We start from the raw sequence: 12,011 nt of genomic DNA, 5'->3' as shown, positions 1-12,011 counted from the left end.
CGCATGCGGCTCTTTAGCGCCGCCCTAGTGGCTCCTGGAGCTTTTTAAAAAATGTTTGACCTTTTTTTTTCTTCTTTTTTTTCTTCTTTTTTTCCTTTTTTTTCTATTTTTTCTCTTTTTCCTTTTTTCTTTTCTTCTTTTTTTCAGTTTTTTTCTTCGTTTTTCCTTTCCTTTTTAATCTCGATATTTCGGCTTTTTTCTCAAAATTTGGACTTTTTTCTCGACATTTCGACTTTTTTCTCGAAATTTGGACTTTTTCCGGGACCTTTCGACTTTTTTCTCAACATTTTGTCTTTTTTCTCGTCATTTCGACTTTTTTCTTGACATTTCGACTTTTGTCTCAAGATTGTACTTCAACATTAATCTTGACATTCTGACTTTTTTCTCGAAATTTCGACTTTTTTCTTGACATTTCGACTTTTTTCTCAAAATTTCGACTTTTGTGCATAATTTAAAAAAAATCTTCCCCCAGTTATAGCTAATATAGATACATGAAGCATGTGTTGCCTTCATTCTAAGGCTTATACAAGACTTTTCATTTTTTGCGGCTCCAGACATATTTGTTTTTTGTGTTTTTGGTCCAATATGGCTCTTTCAACATTTTGGGTTGCCGACCCCTGGTATAGCACAATTCAACACAAGGTAATTCAAAGTGCTTTACATCAACATTAGAAGCGGCAAGACACAATTAAACAGTAAGTAACAAATCAAATGAAATAAAATGATAAGAAAAGAGGTAAAATAATAAAAAGCACAAGTTGTTAAAAAGTAAGGGCAGTAAAGTACAGCAGGTACATCTCATCAAGACCGGGTCAAATACAGTATTACAAAAGTAATCTGTAACAATTTGTACGGTGAATTAAACCAATTTGACAATTCTATGCCACAATGACTGTTTCCAGGTCTTATTTCACACAACTGAAGAGAATTACATTTCTATACGTTCAAAACGTACAAAGACCGGGTCAAATACAGTATTAGAAAGTAATCTGTGCCGATTCGTGCGGTGAAATTATTATTCAGCTTTCTGAAGGCTTTCACTTACCCAGCAGATCTATTTGGGGCGGGATGCCTTTCTGCAGGTGCAACCTGCTTCCAAAACCTCCCTCGTCCTCTTCCTCCTCCTCCTCGTCCTCCTCCTGCTGGTCTTCCCCCCCCTCACCCAGAAGCCCCTCTTCATCCTCATCCTCATCGTCCTCCACGGAGAAGCTGCTGCTAATGGGTTCTCTGAAGCTGACCCTGGCCGTGCTGCTGCGGGTCATGGGGGCTGGAGAGTCCGAGGGCCGATCTTCTGGGTGGGGGAGAGCCAGGGGGGGCAGATCCGGGGGCATCAGGTCCCGGGACTTCATGGGCAGAGGGGGTGGGAGGGCAGGGCCGTCGCCTGATGAGAGGGGCGGCTCGAAGGAAATCACTTGGCTAACCTGAGAAATCCTCTGAGGAGGAAACACTGGAAAGGGGGGGGGGGGTAAGAAAACACAGAGTAGTTAGGTGATAATACATTTCATTGTTAGCTAGATTCATCAAGGACAAAGTTTTTCAGGGGTTTTCTGCAGCTGAGCACCATGTTTATCACGTATCAGTGATTCCAGCTACCTTGCATAGCTTGATTGGTTTTCTCCACCCAGTTCATACAGTCCGTGTCCGTGGAGGTTCCTCTTGAATTACAACCAGTCAGTCCAGGACCGTTCAGCTCACCCTGGAACTGAACACCACTGTCTGCAGGTTTGACCCCAGAGTCACTTGGCAGTAAACTGTAACGGGGGACGTCGCTGGGCCAGGACGGACCCAAACCGTTTCCTCTGTGAATGTGTGGCAGCGGCGAGTAGGAGCCTCGCTGGGGAGCGTGACTGCTGGGGGAGGCCAATCCGTTCTGAACCGGAGCGGTGCAGCGGACCACTGAGGATCAAATAAATGCCAGGGGAAGAATGTTAATGTGGGACATGAGAACGGACTGCAGCCTACACGGGTTTTAATCCAGCAGAGAGCAGCCTCTGATATTCACCTCTGTTCTCCACTGCAGCATGAGTGCACTCTTTGGTGAGAGTTACAGTGCGGTTGACGCCCTCTAGTGACTGCAGGGGAGAACCGCACTGTAGCTGAGGGTGGTGTCTCTGCGACGCCCCGGCCCGTCTGCCGTGCTGGGAGGGTTTACTGTGCAGCGCCGAGTCGCAGGAGTCGGAGTTATTGGGGTCCTCCCCCAGAGAGCAGGCCCTGGAGCAGAAGATGAGGCCCCTGCGCGGGAGGAAGGGCCGGCCCAGCAGGGGCAGGCGACACCGGGCGCAGCAGAAGCACGACTCCACGGCGTGCCAGTGTTGGCCCTCGAAAGTCATCTGGCCCTGGTCAATGCCTGGAGAGAGATAAAGAAATAAAAATCTTTTTTATTTTTTGAGGAATCTTTGTTATCCCCATGGAGGCAATTTGTTTTACTAGCAGTCTTTCTCTTACAGTACTTCTTACTTTTATTTCATTAATTTAATTAATCTTTTTGAGGGTAGGCAAATAATAAGCTTTGCTTTAGCCTACCCCTTTTTCGGTCTAGATGTTATTTGTTTATTTGTATATTGGAAACTTTTTTGTAATGTTTTCTTTGAACAGTGTATTCGTTTCCTTGTTGTCATTTTTATTCTTTGTTTTTTTTTTGTGTCATGACCGAAAATAAACTAAACTAAAAAAAAAAAGAGATATTTTCATGATCCTCACTATCCGCCCCGGCTGCAGAGCTCATTATGACCATAATTATTATTATCAATTCACTAATATCTTTTGGTAATTTTAAATCCCTGATCTTAAATCTTTTAAGCACTGTTTGTATCCGTTTTAATTGATTTTATTGTTACATTATTTATTAATTGTAACTTCATATTTGTTTCATTGACTGCTCTTTTGTTATTCTGTTTTTGTCTTTGTAAATGTCATTGTAAATGAGGGCTCGCCCTCAATGATTTTCGAGTTTAAATAAAGATATATATACACAGGACTGTCTCAGAAAATTTGAATATTGTCATAAAGTTCTTTATTTTCTGTAATGCAATTAAAAAAACAAAAATGTCATACATTCTGGATTCATTACAAATCAACTGAAATATTGCAAGCCTTTTATTATTTTAATATTGCTGATTATGGCTTACAGTTTAAGATTAAGATTCCCAGAATATTCTAATTTTTTGAGATAGAATATTTGAGTTTTCTTAAGCTGTAAGCCATGATCAGCAATATTAAAATAATAAAAGGCTTGCAATATTTCAGTTGATTTGTAATGAATCCAGAATGTATGACATTTTTGCATTACAGAAAATAAAAAAGGACAATATTCTAATTTTCTGAGACAGTCCTGTATACGCTACGTATAAATACTGAGAAGCTGCACCTCTATACGGCTGTGTTCATGTGTGGACTTGTAACCTGGTTTTAGCTTGGTTCTCATCATATTTATGATCAGAAGGGTCTTATATAAGCTAATGTCAGAATACCCAAGTTTCTAATCATGAATAAGGTGTTTTAACACGTTACATTTTCCATCTTCAGCTAGCATGTTTTTCAAAACCAGATGAAGACCTGATGAGTCTTTCTGAAAGTAGATTGAAAAAGGTTTGGCTCATGAAAACTTCTGTAATACCACTGAAAATGACATTAATACCACTAGTAACCCACAACTGTGGGACGTCTACTGCCTCTAATCTGATTAAAAGACCTTTTTATAACAAATCATAGCAACACACGATTTGTGTCAATCTCAGGCTTTTAAAACCTTTCAGGGATCTATTTTGGAGAAGTGAAATCAATGCTCCCTTATAGGGCTGGGCCATATATCGAGATTTTAATATATATCGATATATTTTCAAACGCCATATGGTACGAGACAATATCGTTTATATTGATTTAAAAATTTTTTTTTTTTATGATTTTGATATAGCTTGTTTTGTGACAAATTGACTTGAATGTTTTATTTGAGATTTGCACAAATGTTTTGTTATTTGCACAACTGTCAACCTCAGTGGAAAAGTCTGCCTGTTACTGTCTACATTGTATTAATTGCACAGTGTATTTTAATTTTATTGTTATGCAGGAAAGGGATATTTGTTTTATTTTATTCAAGAAGCATTTTTATTCTATATATGCAGGCAGTTTATTTTTATTTCATTTGTTTTATACATTTTGATATTGTGCAGACCTCTGTTAATAAAGGAACCTGTGTAACATTTGGCACGAGGCTTTGTATTAAAACTGACTGTTTTTTAAGGGTTTGCCTCAGAATGAAATGAAGCTAACAGAGATGCTATGCTATAATGCTTTGGGGGAAACCCCAATTATGGCACAGAAAAAATATCGATATATATCGAGTATCGCCATTTAGCTAGAAAATATCGAGATATGACTTTTGGTCCATATCGCCCAGCCCTACTCCCTTATATAATATTTATACAGTCTTACAAGACAAGTACTCGTAGGCAGCTGGAGTGAAAGCAGACAGTTGTAACAATGTTATATATATGTCGTCCCGGAGCCCGCTGCTGTACCTATGTGTTCTCCGCAGGTATCGCAGTACTCGGCGTACAGGGACTCGTAGCAGGAGCAGCAGTACGGCCGACTCTCCCTCATGATGTAGCGCTGGCCGCCCAGCGCAGCCTCGCACTCGAAGCAGCAGAAGTGCTTCATGTGCCAGTATCTTCCTTCTGCCTCCGTGCATTCATCGGCTAGAATAACCTGAGAATTAGAGGAAATGAGAGGGACAGAGAAGATGTTTTTTTGGGTCCACGAGCAGATCAAGTAGGATAATGACCCTGAACACGGGCAACTTGAGTAAACAAACTAGAGGACAGGGATGACACGCGTGGCGTCTTGTTACCGGCTTAGAAATCCTCCGGGTTTAGAGAACTCTTGTCAGTCGGTCCAGCCAGATCCATTAGCAAACTGTCTCAACTAATCCTTTAAGTCACTGTGAGAGGCCATTCACAGCAGGAAGAGACCAACAGAAAAATCTACACAAATCAGGGGCAACTAGGCCTGTGTTGAAAAAAATCGATTTCCCTATTCTAAATCGATTCTCATATTAATTCCTAAAAATCGATTCATATGTCTAAAGATCGATTTTTTTTATTTTTTTTGGGGGGGGGGGGGGGTTCTTTTTTTTATCTTTTATTTATTCATGTATTTTTTTTTTCATCATTACATTACAACTTTTGGTTATTTTTTTGTTTATCCCCAAAAAAGGAATGTTTTGTTGGACATGAGAATAACTGGTGCCATGTTATTGCCTTTAAATATGTTTAAAGGTATGAAAACATTAAAGTGTTAGTTTATAATTGCATAAATTGTCTATATTTCATTAAAAACCAAATGCTCAAAAATTAAAAAACAAAATAGACCGAAAATGGAATAAATAAAAACAGAATATGGGAAAAAATAAAACCGATTTCATCCGTCTCTGTTTCCTCCCTGGATCTGTTTGATAATTCTGACCCACAATGTTTCTGAAAGCAGTTCTATCAGCATTCTGGGAGCTGATTGGTCCTTACAGCATCATTAGCTGCCAATACTTGCTGTTTGATCTCAATATACTACTAGTATTAATATGTTGCAGAACTACACAGTCATATAATTCATGCAACAGCTCCAAAAACTGTTTTAATAACACTAACCCAAATCAATATCGGAATCGAATCGAATCAAATCTTGATAATCGATTCTGAATCTTAAGAATCGGAATCGAATCGATTCTTGACATTTGAATCGATCCCCAGCCCTAGGGGCAACACTGAAATAAAACTATGATTAAACTGGGAATATACAAATGAAAATAAAGGATCTCTATGTGAATGTTATGAGAGTCTCTCAGAAAGAAACCTAAAATGGTTCCTGCCTTGTTTTCCTTCGTGATATAACATTTTTATGATATAATATTTGCACTCTGCTCTACGTACGCCCCTTAGACCGTTCTCTGCTATCTGACGCCCACAACAACCTGCTGCCAGCGCTGTGGTTGACATGAGTTTGAATGAAAACAGCGTGAGGGTTTTGGCGGAGGCGTCACCTCGTCGCAGGCCTGGCAGCGCGGCTTCAGCCTCTCGGCGTGGTGGCGGCCGCAGTAGATCTGAGCGTCCTGGTAGAAGTAGATGAGATCCACCAGCAGCTCGCTGCAGGACGCACACTGGAAACACTGCGGGTGCCAGCAGCTGCCGTGTCCTGCCCGGCTGGCGAACACCGCGATATCTCCACCGCAGATCTGCCGGCCGCACTGGAACAAAAGTGATGTGGTTCAGCGGGGGTGTGGTGCCCAGGGAAGGAAGTTTGTCCGTCTATCCTTTAACACGTGGAGAATACTGTAGGCTGCACGGTAATTTGCTTTTACAGCCCTGAGATCATGAAATATCCCTGAGCTATACCTGTGCCTACATGCACCTTCGCTCTCTCCAGCCTACGTGGCTCTGATACATTTTACTTCAGGCTTTTACATCGGTGCATTAATGCTAGAAAAAGCATAGCTGAAGTCTTTATTAGCCTCATGGTGGGATCTGTCAGTTTGCTATAAATATGACACCAAAGTCCTGGTGTACCTGCTGGCAGATGGCTCCGGTCATGGTCACAGGGAAAAGTCTGACAACGCCTCGGCCCAGGTTTTCTCTTTTTCTCTGCTGACTGAACTGACGCAGCTCCTTCCTCTCCTCATCGTCCAGGGAGTTGCAGTACTGGGGCTGCAGGAGACACAAGCATGCTCTGGCTGATAATCACAATCACTGCAGATATGAAAACGTTAGGAATTCAAAGAAAACCAGTGAATCGGTGCGTCCGAAATGCCATACTAAACAGTATATACTAAAAATTATACTTAAATTCGGCACACTTTTGAGTAAATATCAGTAGTATGCATTAATTCGGACGGACTATTCAGAGGGCACACGTCACTTCCTGCCGTTGGGAGGAAGTGACGTGTCACAGCAGCAGTAGCAGCTGTTACCATGGTAACAGCAGCAGTAGCAGCACCGCTCCGCTATTTCCTGTTTATTCTGCCCGAAACAAGATGACATTAAATAATAACATTATATACAAATATTATAATATTATTATTATTATATAATAATATTATTATACTTATGACATATACGTATCACTTAGCAACCAAACACCGCTGCATTGCATTGTGGGAAGTTTCTGCTTAGCTAGTGTCCATCAATCCACACTAATACATTTCTCCGGAATGAGTATGGATAGTACATAGTTCAAAAGAAACTGGTTGTTTTAGATTGTGTCTAATGGTTTTAGCCATTTTTTTGTTTTTATTTTTGTATTTGCCTCATTTCATATGCACTTATTTATCTTTAGTTGTACTTGGATTTATCTTTAATCTATCTGTTTTTGGTTGTTATTTATTTATTTATTTTTTTTCATTTTCGTTTTTTTCTTTTAGGAAAATTAATTTTCTTTTTTTCATTGTTTTCTGCTTATCATTATCTTAAGTTTTTATTTGTTTTTGTTTTTTTGTCTTGTTTTTCTTTTTAGTTGTTGTTCTTTGTACTTGTTATCTACTTTGTGTTATTCTGTTTAACTAACATTTTATATTGTACTGTAAAAGTTTTATAGAAATGTATATTTGTACTGTTGGACCCCAGGAAGAATAGTTGCTGCTGAGGGAGCAACTAATGGGGATCTAAAATAAATAAATAAATAAATAAATACATACTATTGAGTACGTACTAATGTTTCTGACGCACTAAAAAATCTTGCATACTCATTTTGCATACTCATTAGGGTGGAAGGATGGGATTTTGGACGCAGCCAATGACTTTCTGGAGCATCTGGTGACTAATGTTGCTCCGCCCATCGCCACCCAGAGCCAGGTTTCCATGGATACAGTTTTTTTTGTACCCATTCATCATTAAAATCCCCCGTTTGAATCTTTCTGTTTCTTTCACCTCTTCGGTAGACTAAACGATCCCTGTGCAAACAGTTCTTGTTAAAGGTCTTAAAATGTAAAGATATATTTACGTTTGATTAAAGATGTATTTTCTGCACTATAAAGCACTTAAAATCCTTACATTTATTTCAAAAATCAGCAGTGTGCCCTATAATTTGCTAATTTTGTTGTGCTTACTGACCTTGAACCAGTTTTATGTGGTACACTGCGCTCAAAAATAGTGCAGTTTTAGTGACTTTGGCAGCGACGAAGCTGCTCATCTTGATTGATGGTCGACCGTTCAGACACGTTAAAGTGGGTCCTTGGTTGGATACGGGTCGCAAGGCCAGACAACGTTAGATAACTAATCATGTAGTGCTGGCGAGCAACCATCATCCAACATCTAGTCCATATTACCTTACTGTAATTAGACGTTGCCGTCAGGGTTTTAGAATAAATCCAATTTTTAAAACTACATCATAATCAAATTATTACCAAATGTTGGAATACAACGTTGTTCCAACCTCACACTGACTTCAGGTGTCCGCTATCGCTGGCAACGATGAACCAATCAGAGAGCAGGACGTAGTACTGACACTTCTTATTGGTGGATTCGTGAAAGACGAATTATTTAAAATGAGTTTATTTTTCTGTTTTAGTTACAACTGAACGATATTCTGAGTTATTGTGAATGAGTTGCAAAAAGTTTGACTTACCAGACGGTTTTGTTTCGCTTTATATATGTTCTATCATGCACCTTATATAATATATATGAAAATAGACCCGCTCATTGATACTGTACCTTATAATGCAGTGTGTTTAATGGTCCGCAAAATACGGTATTGCAACAAATTAAAGGAAGCTAATGGAAATATATTTAGTACCGTCTGCAAAATCAAAAACAATAGGAGCATTTTCATTTAAAATTTCTCTACCATTCTAAATTTCCTACATCCTTTGGGGATGTATACCGTATTTTCCGCACTATAAGGCGCACCTTCAATGAATGCCGTATTTTAAAACCGTTTCCATATATAAGGCGCACCGCATTATAAGGCGCACTAAATATCTGGTAAAATACCATACTATAGTGGCTGGGGTTGAGTTACGTATCTACCTGATGGAGCTGCGCTACAGGAAATGCTACAAAATCCTACAGCAAATGCAAAAAAAAAAAAAAAAACAAGAAGAAAAGTACCGTATTTGAAACTTTATTAACAAAATAAAAACCAGCTTTGCTCCGTCTCGTCAAAGTCTCCATTATGCGAGTCAGCGTCGCTGCTGTTGTCTTGAACGTCTGTGACGATTCCTGACGTTTTTAGCGCCATTATTTCAGCGACAACTACATTACCCACAATCCCCCTGACTACAGTAACAGAAATTACCGTAATGATCACATATAAGGCGCGCTGCATTATAAGGCGCACTGCCGGTTTTTGAGAAAATTAAAGGTGTGCGCCTTATAGTGCGGAAAATACGGTAATAATTTTAGATCCCCTTATCTTGTGTAATTGGCGATTAGACTGCAGCTGATAATTTTTTTCTGAACTGCTTCTGAAGTCATAAACACACAAGTTGATGTAAACGGTGACGTTACCTCACTGTCGTGGGCCGGGAGCTGATGCAGCAGCTGCTTGATTCTGTAGCGCTCCCCTGGACTGTTGACGTACGGCACCCTGTCCTCCGGTAAGCAGCTGAAATACTGGTATACCTGCGTGAGGAGACACGGGGGGTGACGTAAAGGCAGAAATGAGAGACAAAAAATAGCTATGCATCCAATTACAGAGCAATTTATTCAACTGCTGACATTAATTAAAGAGTACATTTAATCAAAATGTTTGAGTCTGTGTATGAACACGTCCCAGGGCAACAGAGCATCTTTTGTAGCTGTGCAGCATTAATTTATGTCTTGCCTGTGCGGCTGCTCTACACGCTGGTTCCTACCTGTTCGGGCTTGAGCCCCGGCGGGACCCAGGCATACTCTTCGGAGGCGCATCCAGAGTCGTCATCGGAGATGGAGTGTCTCTGGAAGTCTGAGACCAGCTTCGTCATCATCTTTTCCAGCTGCCCCGGCACTGAACGCACGGCATGCTCCTCTCGCACACACTTGCAGTGCACGCAGATCTTCCTGCAGAGACACAGACCGGTTCAGCCTTCTCTCCCTGGGGACTCGATAACTGATTTACAGCTGATTTTCAGGTCACCGCTAGCTTCAAAACGGTTTTGCCTTCAGGCGTTTTTATCCCTTCCATCACTGGAAACACAGACGAAGTACAAAAGAAAGTTTAGAGTTGAAGTTTTACTTCTCATGAAGCTTTGGTTGATTATTTTCCTGTGTAGGCCAAACAAACACAGCTTCCTTCAACTAATGGAAATACTGTTGCTAAAAACAATCCCAAACAAAAGCACTCTCCCGGTAATGACAGCCTTGCATCACATTCAAATGTCACTCTCCCTGTTTTTTACCCATGTAATTTAGAAGCGCCCGGCGGCGGAGACGTTACGTCATGCAACTAATGTCCTTACTCTCACAAGAATGGCAACACAAAAAAAAAAAACAATCTTCACATCACTTCATGCCAATGAACACATTAACGACAATATTATATATTTCCTTTATTTAACCAGGCAAGCAAATTAAGAACAAATTTCTTATTTTCAAGATATTCTCAATCACTGACCATGTTTCTTTTTCCAAATACACACAAATCTGAAAGTAAGCATCACTTTGACAGTAGGAATGGGTAATATTTTACCGTTCACGGTATACGGTCAAAAAAAAATCTCCATGGTAAGAATTTGTGAAAGAAAGAAAGGAGCCAGAAAGAAATGAGCCAGAAAGAAAGAAAGAAAGAAAGAAAGAAAGAAAGAAAGAAAGAAAGAAAGAAAGAAAGAAAGAAAGAAAGAAAGAAAGAAAGAAAGAAAGAAAGAAAGAAAGAAAGAAAGAAAGAAAGAAAGAAAGAAAGAAAGAAAGAAAGAAAGAAAGAAAGAAAGAAAGAAAGAAAGAAAGAAAGAAAGAAAGAAAGAAAGAAAGAAAGAAAGAAAGAAAGAAAGAAAGAAAGAAAGAAAGAAAGAAAGAAAGAAAGAAAGAAAGAAAGAAAGAAAGAAAGAAAGAAAGAAAGAAAGAAAGAAAGAAAGAAAGAAAGAAAGAAAGAAAGAAAGAAAGAAAGAAAGAAAGAAAGAAAGAAAGAAAGAAAGAAAGAAAGAAGCCAGAAAGACAGACAGACAGACAGACATAATTCCCGTTGATACGTGTTTGTGTAACAAACATGGCAGATCTGTGTCATTCCAGTTTTGCAGTACAGGTGTAACTCATTTAATTGTTTTTTATTAATTTAATTGGTGTAGTTTAGTATCATTTATTATTCTTTTACAGCAGTGTTTTGGGGGCTCCAAAGACTGAATGTGGTGATAGATTTATAGTTACAAAGGTGGAGTTGAATTGGTATTTTTTTTTATCGTCATTTTTATCGTTATCGGGATAAATGCCAGAAATTATCGTGATACATTTTTTAGTCCATACCGCCCATCCCTATTTGACGGATCAGAAACAGAGATAATGTAAGCTGATGTCAGCTCTGTTTGTAATCACACATGAGCGCCTGTAAAAGACCAGTCCAGATGAGGCTGCTTGTGTGTTACTAGTCATCTATTTTCTAAGGTTATACGGGCATAAATGCTACCATCCATCATTTTGCCACACTATCTCAGGTCCTTGCCCTCTTCACACCAACATCTCACCGGGTCTGCATCAGGACCAGCACATCCCTGCACAAAAACAAGCTGGAAATGAGGTCACCGACATAAGCCGGGCTGTGGATCCAGGACAGTTAAGTGAGGGAGGTGAAGATGGGAGCAATAATCTCCCGCAGCCTCGTGTTGTGACCATCTCGTCCTCAGACTGCATCACATTCAGTCCTGCGGTGGGTGTGACGGCGAGCAGGACCGGTGGAGTCGGAGCGGAGCGCCCCGGGCTGAATGTGAGGTGTGGGTGCCACATATTTGAGTGGGTGTGACGATGTGGCCGTGTGCGGTATCTACTTCATGTGTACATCTCTGTTGTGATTGCATAACAGCTTGCCAGCTGGTACTTGTGGCTCAAGTTCATAAGGCACAAAGC

General features: G+C 40.0%; 2 protein-coding genes across 5 annotated transcripts in view; one reads left to right on the top strand and one right to left on the bottom strand.

Annotated features, from left to right (window-relative positions):
• The window catches only part of LOC133456711 (syntaphilin), a 104,313-nt gene that overhangs the window by 58,232 nt on the left and 34,070 nt on the right, over positions 1-12,011 (top strand). The gene's annotated exons all lie outside the window — the stretch shown is intronic.
• The window catches only part of prickle3 (prickle homolog 3), a 35,217-nt gene that overhangs the window by 2,006 nt on the left and 21,200 nt on the right, over positions 1-12,011 (bottom strand). For 3 of the 4 annotated variants that reach the window (XM_061735251.1, XM_061735252.1, XM_061735253.1), the window contains exons 3-10: positions 9,836-10,019; positions 9,489-9,602; positions 6,555-6,692; positions 6,032-6,235; positions 4,518-4,704; positions 2,003-2,347; positions 1,594-1,896; positions 1,046-1,447 (exon numbers count right to left, since the gene is read on the bottom strand). In XM_061735251.1, coding sequence (XP_061591235.1) covers positions 1,046-1,447; positions 1,594-1,896; positions 2,003-2,347; positions 4,518-4,704; positions 6,032-6,235; positions 6,555-6,692; positions 9,489-9,602; positions 9,836-10,019 — 1,877 coding nt within the window. The remainder of the gene's footprint in view (positions 1-1,045; positions 1,448-1,593; positions 1,897-2,002; positions 2,348-4,517; positions 4,705-6,031; positions 6,236-6,554; positions 6,693-9,488; positions 9,603-9,835; positions 10,020-12,011) is intronic. The other variant, XM_061735254.1, reaches the window with a different exon arrangement.

This window comes from Cololabis saira, chromosome 12, assembly GCF_033807715.1.
Source record: "Cololabis saira isolate AMF1-May2022 chromosome 12, fColSai1.1, whole genome shotgun sequence".
NCBI classification, from domain to species: Eukaryota; Metazoa; Chordata; class Actinopteri; order Beloniformes; family Belonidae; genus Cololabis; species Cololabis saira.
The sequence above is the reverse complement of the archived record's forward strand: the minus strand, read 5'-3'. Positions and strand labels throughout refer to the sequence as shown.